Genomic DNA, 17,303 nt, shown 5'->3' with positions numbered 1-17,303 from the left:
GCACCATCACTTCCTGGCTTATTTTAAGGGAAGGAAAAAGAAAGAAAAGAAGGAAGAAAAGGAGGGAGGGAGGGAGAGGGGGCAAAGGAAGGGAGGAGATCAATTTTTTTTTTAAAGGAACTGAAGTTTCAGAGCCTCTAGAAGGTGAAAAAAGTAACTGTGTGATACAAGAGAATCACGCTGTGTAGCCCTGGCTGGCCTAGAACTCACTTTGGAGAATCAGCCTGACCTGGAACTCACAGAGATCCACCTGCCACAGAATTCTTCCTGCTTCTCCCTCTTGAGTGTGAGTACTGGAAGGAAAGGCATGCACCACCACACCTGGTGAGATTTTCTTTTCTTTTTTTTTTCAATTTTCTTGTATTTTTGAGACAGGAACCTGTTAAGTAGCTTAGACTTACCTCAAACCGCCATGTAGCCAAGCTGTTCTTAAACTCTCAGCAATCCTCCTGCCTCCGCCTCAATCCTCCTGACTTCCTGCACCACCACAAAGGGACTGAATCTAGGACCCACACATGCTAGGCAAAGTTTCTACTCCCCCTCCTTCCTTCCTCCCTCCCTCCCTCCCTCCCTCCCTCCCTTCTTTCATTCTTTCTTTCTTTCTTTCTTTCTTTCTTTCTTTCTTTCTTTCTTTCTTTCCTTTTTTTAATTTATTGCATCTAGTTATGATGGAGATGTACTAGGTCTTGTGAGAACATTCAGCAAGAATACTGGATGGAAAATGTCTTGGGAGGAGGGAACATCTGAGCGCTGAACTTGAAGAATGAACCAGGCTGGGAAGGGGCGGAGGGGAGGAGCTAGCTAGCTAGGAAACTGTGAGTAAAAGCCAAATTGGTTTGTTTTTTGTTTTTAAGTAGGAACACTTCCCCAATGTGTGTGTCATCCTTCAGCAGGGGACATGCTAATCTTTGCCTCATTCCAATTTTAGTACATGTAACGCCAAAGAAAGCAGAGCCACGGGGCTTTAAAAAACGAGGCACCTGCCCTTGAGTTTGGTCTGTTCTAAGGAGTGAGGGGGCTGGAAGGGCTTCAGACAGAGGGACTCATGGGATTGAAAGGTGACTGGCTAAAGACTGGATGGAGAGGGCAGGGACGGACGCAGAGATGTAGTGGAAGATATGGCGAGAAGTGCCCTGGAGTCAGAGTGAAGAAGTCTGGGCCTCATTCCCTGTGCAGAGGGAGCTGATCAACCATGTCTGGCATTGCAGGCCTGTAATCACAGTTACTTAAGAGACAGAGGCAGGAGGATGGCAAATTCAAGGCCTGCTTGAACAATCATAGTGTGACCTTGTTTCAAACGGATATAGCTCAGTTGTAGATTGTCTAGAATGTTCTAACATGTTCAAAGTCTTGGGTTCAATGCCCAGGACTACCAAACAAAAAGAAATAGCCAAGAAATGACGAGACAGGCAAGTCCCTAAACTCTGTCTTGATCACTTAGGCCCAGTGGTGCAGACCTACTTGGAAGGTTGGCAAAACAAAGTAGCAAGGTCCAGCCTAGTCTGTCTGCTTTTGTTTGTTTGTTTGTTTGTTTGTTTGTTTGTTTTTAAGGAGCTGAGATTATAGCTCAGCAGTAAAGTATTTACCTAGTATATGTTCAATCCCAAGTACTTTACCGGGGGTGGGTGGGGTAGGTGGGGTGGGGGATGGGGGGGTGGAGCACTCATTTTTAATTTCAGATCTTCTGAAATCTGAACTTTAAAAGCAGCAGCCTGGAAAGTTCCTGTTTCTGCTGCAAAGGGGATTCCCATAGCCAGGCAAGTTTTAGCAAACAATAATCCATACCATTCACATACTCATTCACTCAGTGTCCGAATAAACATTAACACAGAAAAAGTCAACTCAAAGCGCTCCTGAAGTCTGACTGCCCTTTTCTTGTGGTGAACAGTGATGACACAAGCTGAAATAAAGTCAACATTTCTCCCCAAACAAAGGGTGAACACAGCGAAGAGCTGCTGTGACGGATCTGTACAGTATTGGTTTTCAGCCTCTGTAGCGTTGGTAGTCAGCAAGTGTGAGCACTGTTCTCGGTAGAAACACAGGATCTCACTGTATAGCTCTGGCTGGCCTGGAACTCACTATGTAGACTAGGCTGTCTTGAACTCACAGAGATCTGCCTGACTCTACCACCATACCAGACCACATGGTAGAACCTTTAGTGTATTAGTCTCCTGGGGTGGCTGTAACAAATTGCCACAGACAGAGTACTTTAAAAACCACAGAAATTCATCTTCTCGCATCTCTGGAGCACCACCATCTAAAAATCATCATTATTGCTGCACTCCTCACCAGGATCCAAGGAAGCTCCTTCTAGCATCTTCCAGCTTTTGGAGCTTCGTCGGTTTGGAGTTTAGTCTTTTCAGTGCGCTAGGGCTTACACAGAGCCCTCACACATGGGCTGCCCCTGAGCTACCCTTTGCCTCCCCATTCAGTTTTAGCTCGAGGCTGCAGAACTCTTGTTTCCGCCAGCCTCTGTCTCTTCATATGGCCTCCACACATTCCTGCTTCTCTCTTTTATCTCTTAGAAAGACACATGTCATTGGCTTTAGCACCATCTGGTAAAAGTGGAATGATCTCATCTCAAGATTCTTAATTATATCTACAAAGATACTTTCTCTAAGTTAAGATCACATTCACAGATGCCTGAAGTTAGGACAGATGTTTCTTAGGGTTGGGGTGGGCAATGGTCTTTATTTTAATTAGCTAACAAAGTAGTAGATTTCTCTAAGGAATCTTTATATTTAGTTTTGGTTCATCCCCCCCCCCCATCTCCTCAACCTCCACCCCAGTGTATATACCCTCCCATCCACTATTCTCTCCCCCCACTTTCATATCACATGTGTTTTATTACCTGCTCTCCCCGAAAGTCTTGGGGTTTTTTTTTGTTTTTTTTTTTTTGTTGTTTTTTTTTGTTTTTGTTTTTTTGCCTCCTCATGATTCCCTTTCTAGTTCCTGGTCTCTATACCCATCTCTTCCCACTCATCAGCTTTTTTCCTCAGCTTCCCAAGTGCTGGGATTACAGGAAGGATCACCAGGAATGAATTTATTTTATTCTCTCTTTATGTAGCCCTGGTTGGCCTGGAATTCACAGAAATCTTTCTGACTATCTCCAGAGTGCTGGGATTAAAGGTGTGTACCTCCATACCTAGCTGATTTTTAAAATAATATTCTTAATCGTGTATGTTGTTTAGATCTGTGCATGGGTATATACATGTATGTATGGGTATGCACATGTATGTACAAATGCCCAAGGAGGTCAGAGGTATCAGTTCTTCCTGGATCTGGATTGTGCACCACCTCACCTGAATGCTTAGAATCAAACTCTGGTCTTTTGGAAGAACAGTGTGTGCTCCTAACTGAAGAGCCATCTATGGTGATATTTTATTTGTATTAAAATGTTATTTGTATGTTAATAAATAAAGTTGCCCGGGGGTCAGAGCTATTAGCAAGCCATAGGAAAGCAGGGCAGTGGTGGCGTACACTTGTAATCCCAGCACTTGGTATGCAGAGCTGGGTAAGTCTCTGTGTGTTCAGGGATACAGCCATTATTGGACACATATGCCTTTAATCTCAATACCAAGCAAGGAAAACCTGGAGGCCTATACAGACAGGCTGTGACGAGGCGGTCATGTGGTTGGGTTTACAACCAATGAGAAGGCAGAACAGGAACACTATATAAAGACTTTAACACAGGGGTAGTGAGTTCGGAGAGGTAAGACCACTGCAAAAGGAAGGGTAAGGTTTTAGCTCTTAGCTCTGACCTCTTGGCTTTCTTCTTTGCATTGGTTCTGTGTTTCTTATTTAATAAGAAGGTTGGTTACATCTACAGCCATCTCTCCATTCCCCTGAAGTTTTTTAGTAGTATACATTAATTGTTCAAAATGACAGGCTTCATTCTGGCATACCTGGATCATATTAATCCCTTTATTACCCTCTCTTGTCTCCCTTTTCTTCTCAAATAATCCTTTAGCTATGCAGTGTTTTGTTTTGTTTTTGAGACAGGGTTTCTCTGTGTATCACTGGCTGTCCTAGAACTGTAGATCAGGCTGGTCTTGAACTCACAAAGATCTGCCTGCCTCTGCCTCCCAAGTGCTGGGATTAAGGGCGTGTGCCACCACTGCCCAGTAAGATGCAGTGTTTTACAATTCACAATTCAACCCACTACACTGAGCAATTTGAAACTATCAAACAGGTTCATATGATGCTCCTGTCTACACTGATATATTTAGAAAGTATTTTAAATATAAAAGTTGGGGTCTGGGGCTTAGTTGATAGAGTGCTTGCCTGGCAAAAACAAGGCCTTGGGTTAAACCCCCCAGTATCACAAATAAATAAATACATAACAAAATGGAAATAAGCTCTTCATTCAATGCACATAATGTGGGTTGATCAAATCTTCTCCCGCCCCCTTTCCCTCCTTCCAATTCCTCCTCTCTCCCTCCTACCACCTTTCCTTGTCTCGAAACAACAGCACAAAAAGGAAGGCTTTTGTGGTTTTATGTTTCCAGAAGAAAACATTCAGAAATGGCACGTACTGAAAATTCAAGTCATCCAAGGAGAGACAAGAGGAAGTCCTCCGCATCCAGGCTTTGTTAACTAAAACACAACAGAAGAGAGGAGGCAGCTTCCTTCGTACCCAGTACGGTGGGGCTGCTGGTCCTGTTCATTAAAGAGCCCTTAATCCATGTGATGATTATACATTTCATGCATTTCATTTGCACGGCGCTCATTTCATTAACTTCCGATGACTCATTTTGTAAACCTCTGGCCATCACTATTCCTGCCTGAGTGGGCCATGTGCTGCCTTCCTGCTGACATCACTGGAAATCTTGAGTCTGAACCAAAGCTGCCCTGTGCCTCCATGACCTTTCTCCACAATGCACAGTGGGGCCGGACTTCTCAAAGCTCAGAATATTCATGGCTGCTGCTCTGACCCCATGGAGGCTACCGTTTGAACTTAGCCTATTCTTAGATGTTCATGAATACCCTACAGCAGGCCCACTGGAGATCAAGACGTAGATTTTTGGCTTTCAAAAACTTTCCGAGGGCCAGTGAGATGGCTCAGCAGGTAAAGGTGCTTGCAGCCAAACTTGACATTTTAATTCACTCCTCAGAACACGAACGGTGGAAGGAGAGAACTGACTCCTCTGAGTTGTCCTCTGACCTCCACACTTGTGTTCTGACACATTACAGGACCACTCACGCACACTCATAGTCACACAAAATAAATAAAAATGTAACAAGATTTTAAAAAGCTTTCCTTGTCTGCTCCCAGATTTCAGGAAACCCTGTGTCTGTTTGCCTCAGTAGAGAGAAGGTCAGTGGGGCAAAGGGAACAAGCCACTGCCTCACTCTGATGTACAGATGACCTTGGAGAAGTCACTGGAGAAAGGTCTTACCTCAATGGCCATGTCTGTGTCGGTTCCTATGGGATCTGCAGTTGCCTCATCCCCCTGTAGCAGCACGCTGGACCACCCGGATGCTGGGGGAAAAAAAAGGGTATTTGAGTCCAGTGGATTTGTCCGAATTGATGGAAAGCTACATCAGCTGTCAATTTGCAGATTAAACCCACGTGACTTGTAAGGGTTTACAGTGAGTGGGAACTAGCATGTGGCTCCAGATCTACCTGTTGGCTGCTGGTTACTGACAAAGTTTCCTTTCCAAGGTACAGTCTGTTGGCATATCCTTTGTTTTTACCTAATTTCTGATTTCGGAGTCCTGTTCAAGCCCTGTACCTTTTTGTTACTCTTTGAGACACGGTCTTGGTTAGCTCAGGCTTGCCTGGAACTTGCTGTGTAGCAGAGGCTGGCCTTGAGCCCTCTCTTTCCACCCCCCTCCCTAGGGTTGGTATTTCAAGCCTGTACCACCAAGTTTCAACTGTATTGTAATCCTAGAATCTGGAAGGGACTAGAATGATTTCCATAGGCACACAAGCCTCACATTGAGGCCCCACTTGGGGTTTAGAGTGAACCCCAAGCACAGAAATACACACACCTAGTTCAGTACCCAACAGAAGCGACTCTGGTGCCGGGCACGGTGGGCCACACATGCAGAGTCAGAACGGAGAGAAGAGCAGCTGTGCAGACATAGGAATGCCCCAAGTATATGCGGACTCCTAGGAAGACCTTGTAACAATGTCAGAGAAGGTACTTAGCCACACTCTACATACAATAGGGTTACAGGCCAACTTTATTTGGACAGTAGAGAGAATGGGACCCCGTCATGATGAGGACTCAAAGATGCAAGACAACAGACAGTTTTTATGAGACGATGTGATGCTTATCCATCTCAACATGCCACTTCCATTTTCAAAATGGTGATTGCCACCCTGTCAGCGTGTAAACGTATGATGACCGGGAGAAGGAGAACTTATCTGTGAGCTCTTCAGCTCCAGCACACTGTCAATGACTTCCAACATCTGCTTGCATGTCAAGTTCCAGAGAAGACTTTCCATCCCACCAAGATCCATGACTTATTACTATTGCACAAACGCTCAAAAAGCTCAGATGTGGAATGTTAAAACACATTCCAGACACACACACAGCTATTACTAGTTACAAAGTACAATCTCCTTTTCTATGAAGAAGATATTGGAAAAATTTGACCCAAGTCTTGAATTCTATTATACATGCATGCACACACAAACACTGTATTTCGATATAAAGTGACCCTCACTTTAGCTTTTTGAGATAGGGCCTCATTATAACTCACGTTGTTCTAAAATTCACTCTGTAGATTAAACTGATCTCAACTGAGGTCAAAGCAATGCTCCTGCCTCAGTCTTCAAGTATTAGCATGAGCCAATAGACCCATCTCCATAAACTACTTTTTTTTGGTTTTGTTTTAAAAATTACTTTATTTATTTACAAGTGTGTGTATGGCAAGGATGGGATGTCCAAAGAGGCCAGAAGAGGGTATTAGATCCCCTGGAGCTGGAGGTTCAGATGGTTTAGAGCTACCTGACAGGGGTACTAAGAACTCTTGTCTTTTGTCAGAGCAGCGAATACTCTTAACTACTGAACCATCTCTTCAGCCCTTGTTTGTTGGGTTTTTGAGATGGGGTCTCATGTAACTCATGTTGGCCTTGAACTCACACATAGGTAGGGTGATCTTGGATGTCTGATCCTCTGATATCACCTGAATACTGGGATTACCACCACATCTTGTATTCATAAGGGGCTTTTAAATAATCACTTTCCTCTCATGCTGCCTTTTTACAGCTCAACACACCCCCACCCCCACCCCCACCTCCACCCCTACCCCCTAGTGCTGGAGGGTGAACCCAGGCCAGGGCCCTATGCTAGCTAAACTCGCTTAACATGTCATTGCTCCAATTTTTATTTATAACTTCTCTGAGAAGCAAAACAATATTTGATATTATTCCTACAATCTAAAAATACCTTTGTATTTTTTATTCTATGTTTGAAAGAATGGATCAAACCTTCAGGGGGAAAAAAAAAACCATCTCCCTCCCAGCAACAGTAAGTTTTCGTTTCCTTGTTGTTAGAGATACAGAGAGCCGTCATCCTGTGGCTCACTGTACTTATATATACTCCATCGGGGACAGTTTTAGAAAGGTGTCTCAGGCACAAAGGAATTGATGGCTGTGACTGATTCCTTATCACTTTTGTCACATCTTCTTACCTGGCTAGAGTCAGATGAGTGAGATCTCGTTCCCCGCCACTGACCTTCCCCCATCTGCAGGCACTGACCGGGCTCTACTGTCTCACATGACTCTTCCCTGTTGATTACACTGTTGAGCGTGTGTGAGAGAGCTGAGAGGGCAGAGCAACCGAAATGAAACAACCAAGCCTGGGAGAAGCCAGGGACTCCAGATGATCTGTTGGGAGAGGGACCTGGGCTGGGAGCAGGCAGGCAGAGGGCTGCAGTACAGCAGCCCGTAGACAGCACAGCTTTGTGTGTTTGAACACGTGGAGACAGATTGTAACACTGACCAGTGATGATAACATGGCAGCAGTGAAGGAGGTCTTGGGGGTGCAGCAACTTAGGGGATTCTGAAGATAAGTATGGGGTAACTTCATTTGGGTCATTGTTTAGTACAAACAGGGAAAGAGGGGGTTGGGAGATGGCTCAGATTTATAGGAGCTGAGACCGACTATGGAAACAACAAAGTGATATCTCCATTGTAACCCTCAGTGGGGATGTCATTCAAGGTGTTTGAGGATGCAGGCGATAGGTTAGTAAGTGGAGGCTTTAAAAATAGAAAGACAGAGCTATTAAAGACATGCCTTTAATCTTAGCTCTCAGAGGGAGGAGGCAAGTGAATCTCTGTGAGTTTGGGGTCAACGTGGTCTACATAGTGAGTTTTAGGTCAGCCAGGGATACATAGTAAGACCCTGTCTCAAAACAAAATGAAACAAAACACCCACAAACAAACAAAAAACCCAGAAGACAGATTGGTTGGTGCAACATAAAGTCTCAAGCTAGGATGGCGTTAGAGGTGGCCGAGTCACTGGCCCTATCACACTAGTCAAGCTCTGTAATTCTTTTGACGTTCCTCTGCTCCTGAGAGGGTCACAGAAGCACCATGAGTCATGAAAATGTCCAGAACTCAGAAAGGGGAAGAATTTCCCTCCTTACTTAAATTCATTTTTTGTTGTTCCTCTGGGTAGCCCAGGTAGGCCTTGAACCTCCAGTCCCCCTGCCTCAGCATCCTGCGTGTTGGAATTACAGTCCTGAACCACCATGCCCAACTTCCCTTCACCTTTGAGAGAAGCCTTCTCTCGAAGCAATCCGCACCCCAGCCAATTCTCAAACTCTCACTGGTCAAAATGCAATGTGAACCTAGTCCTCAACCAGTCATGGGAAAGAGATTAAACATATCAAAACTTCGCAGATCCACCTCCTGGGGTGGGGAGGGTCTCAGCACATGGCCACCTAGAAGAGGAACAAATGTGCAAAATGGGTTCTTGGCCAGAGATAAAGAAAGGTGATGACCAGGAGATGAGTAGCCAGTATAGTCATCCTGTCAGATGACAAGCACGTAGATCACTAGTGAGAAATGCATATGTGAACGCATGAGTAACTCAGGCCCTTTGGGACTCAGCCCTCCAGGACCAAACCTTCTATGGCAGTGTCTAACCTCAGCCCTACAATGGTGTCTCTATCCTCACTGGGGGTTGGGGACGGAGGTCCTGACACTTTTGCTGACGATTCTGCAGACTAATAATGTCTGACCAGAGCTGATTGTAGTAAGTGGGAGTGTTGCAAATCCAAGAACCAAAATTATCTTGGTCTATCTTCAGTCTTCTTAATAGCCATTTATCACCCGCCTCTGTGCCTGACTTAATATTCTTTGACTCTGAGGTAAAACTTTTGGATGTAGTAACTAAAAACAAAAACAGAACAACCACAAAAAACCACCAGTTTCCCAGACCCCCAAGGTTGAGCACTCAACAGATAACACCTCAGATCTACAGCAGAGATTTCGCTGCGGTAACCTGCCTACTCTTTGTCCTCACTAGTGTGTTGTTAAATGCACTGGTTTGTGCCTGTCTCTTATCTTATGGCCCTAGAAGTTCATATAGCTGCTTCCATGGTGAGTCATGTCATTCAGGGCAAGCCGAATCTGTGTTCTCAGTCCACTGTAGCTAAAGTTTTCCTGCCTGGCCCACGGTCAGGGCAAATCTCTCTCACCTGCCAGTCCCACAGCCACTCAGACCCCCTCCAGCAGGAAGTAGTAAGAGAAGAAGCTATGTCCAAATTCCCAAATTATATGTAATTTTACTTTGTTAAGGTTAAAACCTTCCATTTTGAAAAAAAAAAAAAAGAAGGGGGAAGTGCTGTGAGATGTTCTGTATGGCAAATGTGTTGCTAATTAGTCAATAAATAAAACACTGATTGGCCATTGGCTAGGCATGAAGTGTAGGCGGGACAAGGAGGAGAATAAAGCTGGGAAGGGGAAGGCTGGGTCAGAGAGACACTGCCAGCCACCACGATGACAAACAGCATGTGAAGATGCCGGTAAGCCACGAGCCACGTGGCAAGGTATAGATTTATAGAAATGGATTAATTTAAGCTGTAAGAACAGTTAGCAAGAAGCCTGCCACGGCCATACAGTTTGTAAGCAATATAAGTCTCTGTGTTTACTTGGTTAGGTCTGAGGGACTGTGGGGCTGGCAGGTGAGAGAGATTTGTCCTGACTGTGGGCCAGGCAGGAAATCTCTAGCTACAGTCCACGGCCACTCATTTGGCTCAGAACACACTATCTTTTATTCTTTTTGGAGCAAGACTTGTGTTTGGCATTGGCAGAGCTCGCGGTCCTGACCTTTAGCCTCATTTCTGGGGCCATGAGTCGGGAGAGCCCTGTGTGCGTCTACAATTCTTTGCTGTCAAGGCGGCCTCACTGGATCCCTTAGCTTATAAGCACCCGTGGCAGGTCCCGGGCCTGGTATAGACTTGGTTTTATTCCAATGAGAAGGGTTAACTTAGAGTGGTCAGGTTGGGGAATGGGAGCTTGGCAGTACTCAAAAGAGACAAGAGGGATAAAGCTAACGGTAGAGGGCAAAGTCCCATGTCTTAGCCCATGCATTCAAGGCCAAAATAATGGCAGCCCGTGGTTGGCCTCATGCTCCAGGGCTGGGAAAAGACCTTCAGGTAGGGACCACATGGAGATGCTATCTATCGACAGATAGATATAAATCACCAGGGGTGTGTGTGTGTGTGTGTGTGTGTGTGTGTGTGTGTGTGTGAGACCTGGAGTGCTTTGAGGATAGAACCTGCCACTCCCCAGCCCCATCCCTGAGTGGGCACAGTGAGTCCAGTACCCCATGGAAGCTCATTAGCCCACATTGAATGAGAACAGAAGAGACTTCAAGGCTGCAGACTTTGTTGTTGTTTCTCTGCAAGGAACCAGGTGAGTTCTCCGCTCCTGCAGCCTCTTCCCATTGGTCACAGTCCCACCACAGCACAAGGTCAAGTTCATAGGACAGCTGCTGCGAACTGAGGACCAGCTGAGCCACAAACAGGATGGAGAATTAAGGCCCCCAGCGTAGAGGAGACCGTAGAAGGCCCTCGAGCCCTACAGCGACTCTCTTGTTCACTGGGACTTTTCTGGCTTCCTTCTCCACGGCTTTAGATGATCCATCACAGTTATTGATATGCAGATCTTAATCCATTGCAGTTTTTCTCCTCTTCATCAACCCGATGACCTTGGCAGCCAAGGAGCCATGGGAAGTGTAGAGTCAGACCTTTGAACTCTGTGCTTCTGAGGAGGAAAGAGCCTGCCCAGGTCCCACAAGCAGTGCTTCGAGGCTGACCCTTGACAGAGAAGAGCTGTCTCTCTCCCATCCCAGGCTTCTTCCTGAGGCACAAAGTCTTAGTTCTTAGGGGCCATGTTCCACCTTTTTCATTCTCATCCACACCCAAGCCTCTGTGTGGAGAGCCTCAGAATTTATCTTCCTTTGAATTGCCTTTGGCTCCTAAGATTTTTAAAAACATCTCATTCTGTTCTTGGAGGAGTTCTGAGCTGGGCGGTTACAAAAAAAATTAGCGGAACTTCAGAACAATGATTTGCCTTTAAACACTGGCTCTCGGAAGCCTCACCCGAGGATAAGCTGATGGGGCCTGCTTCCTCTGGGTGGGAAGCCCTGCCCTGGGATTGGGGGAGCAGAGCAGGATGTCACCCACCCAGCCTGACCTATTCCAGGTACTGTCTCATCCTTCCTGAGGCCCAGCTTTCTCCTGCTTGGGGCGGATGGTGATGCCAGGCCCTGAGAGAGCCTGTAGAAGCAGTTGTGGCAGGGGGCCTTCCTCCTCCAGGATGCCTCTTAACCTGGAGGGTTCACTGGGGTGGAGAAGCAGCTTCACCTCTTAAATGACAAAGAGTTTTCCTCCAAATGGCCTAGCAGTCGTTGGACCTCACTTTCTACCTCTACCTTTCTACCCTCCCTGAGAGGGGGAAGCCTCCCTAGGATGCCTCTGAGGAGGCTGTGGTGGCTCACATCGGTAATCCCAGCATGAGGGTTCTGAACTAGAAAGGAAAGTTGTCAATTCTAGGTCAACCTGAGCTACAGAGTGTTTAAAAACAACACCAAAAACACTCCCCCCAACCCCATCCGCAAACCAAAAAACCTAAAACAAACAAAATAAATGACCAAAGAAAAGTCTATAGCTTGCCAGCTTGTTGTTGGTCTCAAACCTGGGGTAAACAACTGAGGTGCCTAGTTAACATATCAAAGAGGACCTGGCAGTCAGGTTTTCCCAGCATCCCTCAGTCCCTACTTGTTAGAGGGTGTGACTGGCAATCCATGCCCTCTACCCTAAACTTCTCCAGTCAGGGGCTGGTCTGCCCTTCCCCCAGCTGCCCTTCCCTATATAATACAGGCATTTGGTTACCCAGCTCTTTTGTCCACCCTTTACTCTCCTGACTCTCCCCTTTCCTCACATGCCTGGCTCCGGGGCGTGTTCACTCTGGACTCTTGCAGATGCCTCTCTCTGGCTGTGCTTCCCTCATCTACTGAAGAGACCCAGGAGCAGTCATGTCCTTTCTTTCTTATCTTTTCTCATTCCGTTGCCCTATGCCTTTTTGACACCATAGATTTTATTCACCAACATGGCAGCCAAACTCTACCCAAGAGATGCGTGGGACAAGGATTTGCCTATGTGTGTGTTTCACTTATGCCTCCTGTAACCCCATCAGCCAGATATAACATTATCCCCACTTTGCAGATGAGAAAACTGAGTCTGAAAATTATTGAGCTAGCAAGTGGTAAAAATATCCATGTGTCTGTGTTCTTTAAAGATGTATTTATTTAGGTTTTTTTTTTTTTTTTTTTTTGAGACACAGCCTCTCTACATAGATAGCCCTGGCTGTTTTGGAACTCACTATGCTGACCAGGCTGTCCTTGAACTCACGGAAATCTGCCTGTCTCTGCCTCCCTTGTGCTGGGATTAAAGGCACGTGCCATTTTACTCGGCAAGATTTATTTTTACTTGACATGGATGAGTGTTTTGCCTGCATACGTGTATGTGCACCACTTGTATACTAGTGCCCACGGAGGGCAGAGAAAGCATCAGAGCTTCTGGAACTGAATTACAGATGCTTGTAGACCACCATGTGCGTGTGGATGCTGGCAACCAAACTCAGGGCCTCTGCAAGAGCAGTAAGTGCTCTTAACTCCTGAGCCATTGCTCCAGCCCTGTTTTTGTTTTGAGACAAGGTCTCACTCTACAGTCCAGGGCTGGTCCCCAAATCATGGAGATCCTCCTGCTTAGCTTCTTACGGAATCAATGTTCCTGAGCACGTAGGCTGTTTGCCTATCCTATAAACTTTGCTAAAACCCCACGATGAGTGTTTTGCTTGTCTTTAGAGATGGGAACAGGATTCTTGAGGACACGGTGGAAAAGGAGATCCAAAGAGAGGGCATTCCCTGGGGCTTCATGTCAGGCTGGTGTCTGAGTTCTCAAAGCTCAACTGGGAGGAAATTTGCTATCACTGCTTTAATTACATCCTCTTTTCCTAAGTAACTGTTCCTTGCAGACAATTTAGTAACCCATCCAGCAAACAAAAAAGGCCCCTGCTGTGGCTTCCCCCGTAGCAGGGACACAGAAGAATCAATATGCAATCAGTTTCTTAGCTGTTAAAACACACCTACCCTTCAGCAGGGCCTCAGTCAAGGGCTAACTGTAACACAGAAGACTGCTAATCAAGTCTAGTTTGGAGACCAAAATATAGGAAACAAATATACATAGTTACCAGTTGAGATTGCTACTATGAATAGAAAAGATTTCAACGGTGGGGTCCCTGGAGCACACACAGCCAGGCCGGCCCCTGGTTCAGGCCCACGTGGTTCAACAAGTGTTCACATGGGGCTCAGGGGCTGCTCTGTGGCAACCAGGATTCAAACAGTAAGAGAGGGGGGGGGGAGGAAGGGAGGGAGGGAGGGAGGGAGGGAAAGCGCTTGCACTACCCTTGGTGGTGGCATGCCTATAGTCCTAGCTCGCAGTGACAGGCAGATCCCTGGGGCTGGCTATTAGCCAGTCTAGTCTAGTCTACTGGAGAGTTGGAGGCCAATGAGATATGGTTTCAAACTACAAGATGGAGGGTGCCTGAGAAATGATATGTGAAGTTGGTCTTTGACCTACACACACACACACACACACACACACACACACACACACACTCACTCACTAATGTGTCACTGCACAGACACTCATTTACTCGTGTCACTGTACACATACTCACATGCACACACATAAATATGCATACACTCACATACATATACACACATATGCACACATTAAAACACACACATAAACATAGACATGCACGCATATGCATGCATATATTACATACACCCATACTAAAATGCACACATTTGCACACACACATGCAAACACTGACATACACACATGCATACACACACTAAAATACACACACATACACCAACACACACACACAGAGCTCCAGGACACAGTGCTCTCGGAATCTAGGACAATCTAGTTTGCAGAGAAAAAGCAGACGAGCAGAGCTCTAGGAAGACAGAAAGGATGAAGCATATGAAAGCATCCTGGGCCTCTGAGCTTCAGCTTGGGGTTAGAAACCCAACAGAGAGCCCAGGGCACGCTCTCCACATGGTACCTGGGATGAGAAGGCAGTTTGCCGTTTCTGCCTGACCCTCTTCCTCTAAGCATGAGGTGAGGAGGAATGACGCTGTCCATAAAAATAGCTATTGCTTCATCAGTGTCTGTCATGTGTCTCCATTGTTCTGTACTTCATACATACCGTATCAGTAATAATATTTTTTAAAACTCCAAACAACATAGGAGCTGTTGGGCTGGGGATGTAGTACTTGCCTTGTATCCACAGAGCTCGGGTTCCATTACCAGCACCACATAAACCCAGCATTACTGGCACCACATAAACCCAGCGTTTGGTAGGTAGAGGCAGGAGCATCAGGAGTGCAGTAGCATCCTAGGCTACACTGAGACCTTGAAGAGAGCCCGGGATGCACAAGACTCTGTCTCAAAGAAAGGCAGGGGCTGGGGATGGCTCAGTAGTTGAGAACTCTTGTTGCTGTTGGCGAGGATCCAAGACTTGAGTTTAGTTCTCAGTGCCCACTCCAGCTCAAGGTGATAGGACGCCCCCATCTGGCCTCCTCAGGCACACATATGTGTGGCATACATACGCCATACATACAAATAAAATTATTAGTAAGTAAATCTTAAAACAACAACAGAACCCAAGTTAAAGAAAAAAATAAGCACCATTACTGTTTCATTTTTATGAAATAAGTAGATAGCAAAAATGAGACTTCAAGCAGGTATGATGGCTTGTGCCTATAATCCCAGCACTCAAGAGGCTGCTGCAGGAGAGACTGTCTCCAATTCAAGTCCAGCATGAATTGTATAGAGAGTTCTAGGCCAGTTTAGGGTACAAAATGAGACCTTGTCTCAAAAACAAGAAAAGGAAAGGCAGAGGGGAATGCAGGAGTTTGCCTAAGAACATATGCACATAGGCACCTTTGAACTTGTGCATACAGACTGCACACTCACAGCCCATGTACATATCCATACATGTGTGCACATGCATGTGTGTATGTGTGCACAAGCCTGCACATATGTGGACACGAAGCTAGCTCCATCTGCCCAGAGGACTTATGCCTCTTCTGAAGAGGAAAAGCTGTCTTCCCTACAGCATCAAAAGACTGGATCAGAACACTGGGTGTTTCATCTCCTGCTCTATTCTCAAAGGTCTTCTCAGCATCCTTCTGTTTAGGAAGGGGGAAACAGACTCCAGTCACAGGAAGGCGAGAGCAGAAAAGCTGCCTGGTGCAATTTTAAACGAGTTTTAGAAGACCCTTGTGGTCTAAACTCATTCTGAAACCAGTTGTTTCTGCAAGCCTGTGCCTGTGCTTAGAATCAAGACCCTTCCAGGCAACCGTGTGACCCACAGGCATCTCAAGGACTGTTCCCCCAAAGAGTTCCCATTCTGGCAAGAGACTAACAGTCTGGTTTACTCTTTTATTCTTTTGTAAGGTTTTCTACTTCAGTAGGGTTCCTCTGCAGGTCCAATAAAAAATTCTGCTACGCTTTCCACGCACCTGAGCAGACAGACAGGTTGGACGGCCTGGTTTGCTTAGGTGGAAAGATAATTGATATTTATACACACACACACACACACACACACACACACACACACACACACACACACACAGTATGAAATCAAATCCAAATCCAAGCCCAAGCCACTGTCTTGGATCCAGTCTCCATTCAGAGAAAATGCCTTAGCCAATAAATAAAACTCCAGGACTGGAGAAATGGTTCAGCAGGTGAGAGCATTTGTCGCTTTTACAGAGGATGAGTGTTCAGTTCCTAGCGCCCAAACAGCAATTCACAACTGACTCTAAATCCAGTTCCATTGGATCTCATGCCCTCTTCTGGACTCCTTAAATCTCCGTACATATGCGGCAAACATTCACACACGTAAACATTTTTTTTAAATGTTAAATAATTAAACCTCTAGGGCAGTTGGTGATGGGGGTCACGAGTTGTGTGCCTTCGTTTTCCTGCAACTGTGGCAGACAGAATCCTGGGGGATGCTTCCTTCCAGAGCCACCTTCTCTACCCCTACTCCAGAGCACAAGCCTCTCAAGTCCCTGTCTCAGGTCTGTGTCCTCTCTCACGTCCATCAAAAACTTTCCAAAATGTAGCCATGGTCACATTGTTCCCTCCTTGTATTTCTGTTGTGTGCCAGGCTGGGGCTGGGAGACTCTGATGCAAAGGTCCAGCCCTGTTCTCAGGGATCGGCAGGCAATATGGGAGGTGAGTTTCTCCCAGGCAACCTGATTTCCATCTCTGCCCCATCTTCTGGCCTTCTTTATCCCTAGATAAGTGGGCTGGATGTCACATGTCCACTCAAAGTTCTAGATGTCTTTCCAGACTTCCTTTTCTGCTCTGGCTTTGGAGGGACATAGTATAGTGAGCTCATTCAGGCATTCAGAAAACCCACTTGGAACAGATAGAAAAGAATTAAAAATGCCTCTGTGGCCAGGCGGCGGTAGTGCATGCCTTTAATCCCAGCACTCGGGAGGCAGAAGCAGGAGGATCTCTGTGAGTTCGAGGCCAGCCTGGTCTACAGAACAAGATCCAGGACAGGCACCAAAACTACATAAAGAAACCCTGTCTTAAAAAAAAAAAAATAAAGCCTCTGTGTAAAGTTCATGGAAGGTCTGAGGGTAATCCTTAGACCCCTTGACCAAATGGTGACCCTTCTAGCTCGTGGCCATGTTATGGTAGGTTGTCATGGCAACTTTAGCACGTGAATACATATGGGTACCACT

The 17,303-nt window shown here is 46.0% G+C and overlaps 1 protein-coding gene and 1 pseudogene across 5 annotated transcripts in view; both read right to left on the bottom strand.

Moving 5' to 3' along the window:
* The window catches only part of Palm2akap2 (PALM2 and AKAP2 fusion), a 339,394-nt gene that overhangs the window by 131,187 nt on the left and 190,904 nt on the right, over positions 1 to 17,303 (bottom strand). For all 5 annotated transcript variants that reach the window (XM_059254391.1, XM_059254389.1, XM_059254390.1 and 2 more), the window contains one exon: positions 5,400 to 5,482. In XM_059254391.1, coding sequence (XP_059110374.1) covers positions 5,400 to 5,482 — 83 coding nt within the window. The remainder of the gene's footprint in view (positions 1 to 5,399; positions 5,483 to 17,303) is intronic.
* On the bottom strand, positions 849 to 949 carry LOC131905384 (U6 spliceosomal RNA; annotated as a pseudogene).

Source organism: Peromyscus eremicus, chromosome 2 (assembly GCF_949786415.1).
Source record: "Peromyscus eremicus chromosome 2, PerEre_H2_v1, whole genome shotgun sequence".
Lineage (NCBI taxonomy): Eukaryota > Metazoa > Chordata > Mammalia > Rodentia > Cricetidae > Peromyscus > Peromyscus eremicus.
This window is presented reverse-complemented; position numbering and strand designations above follow the sequence as displayed.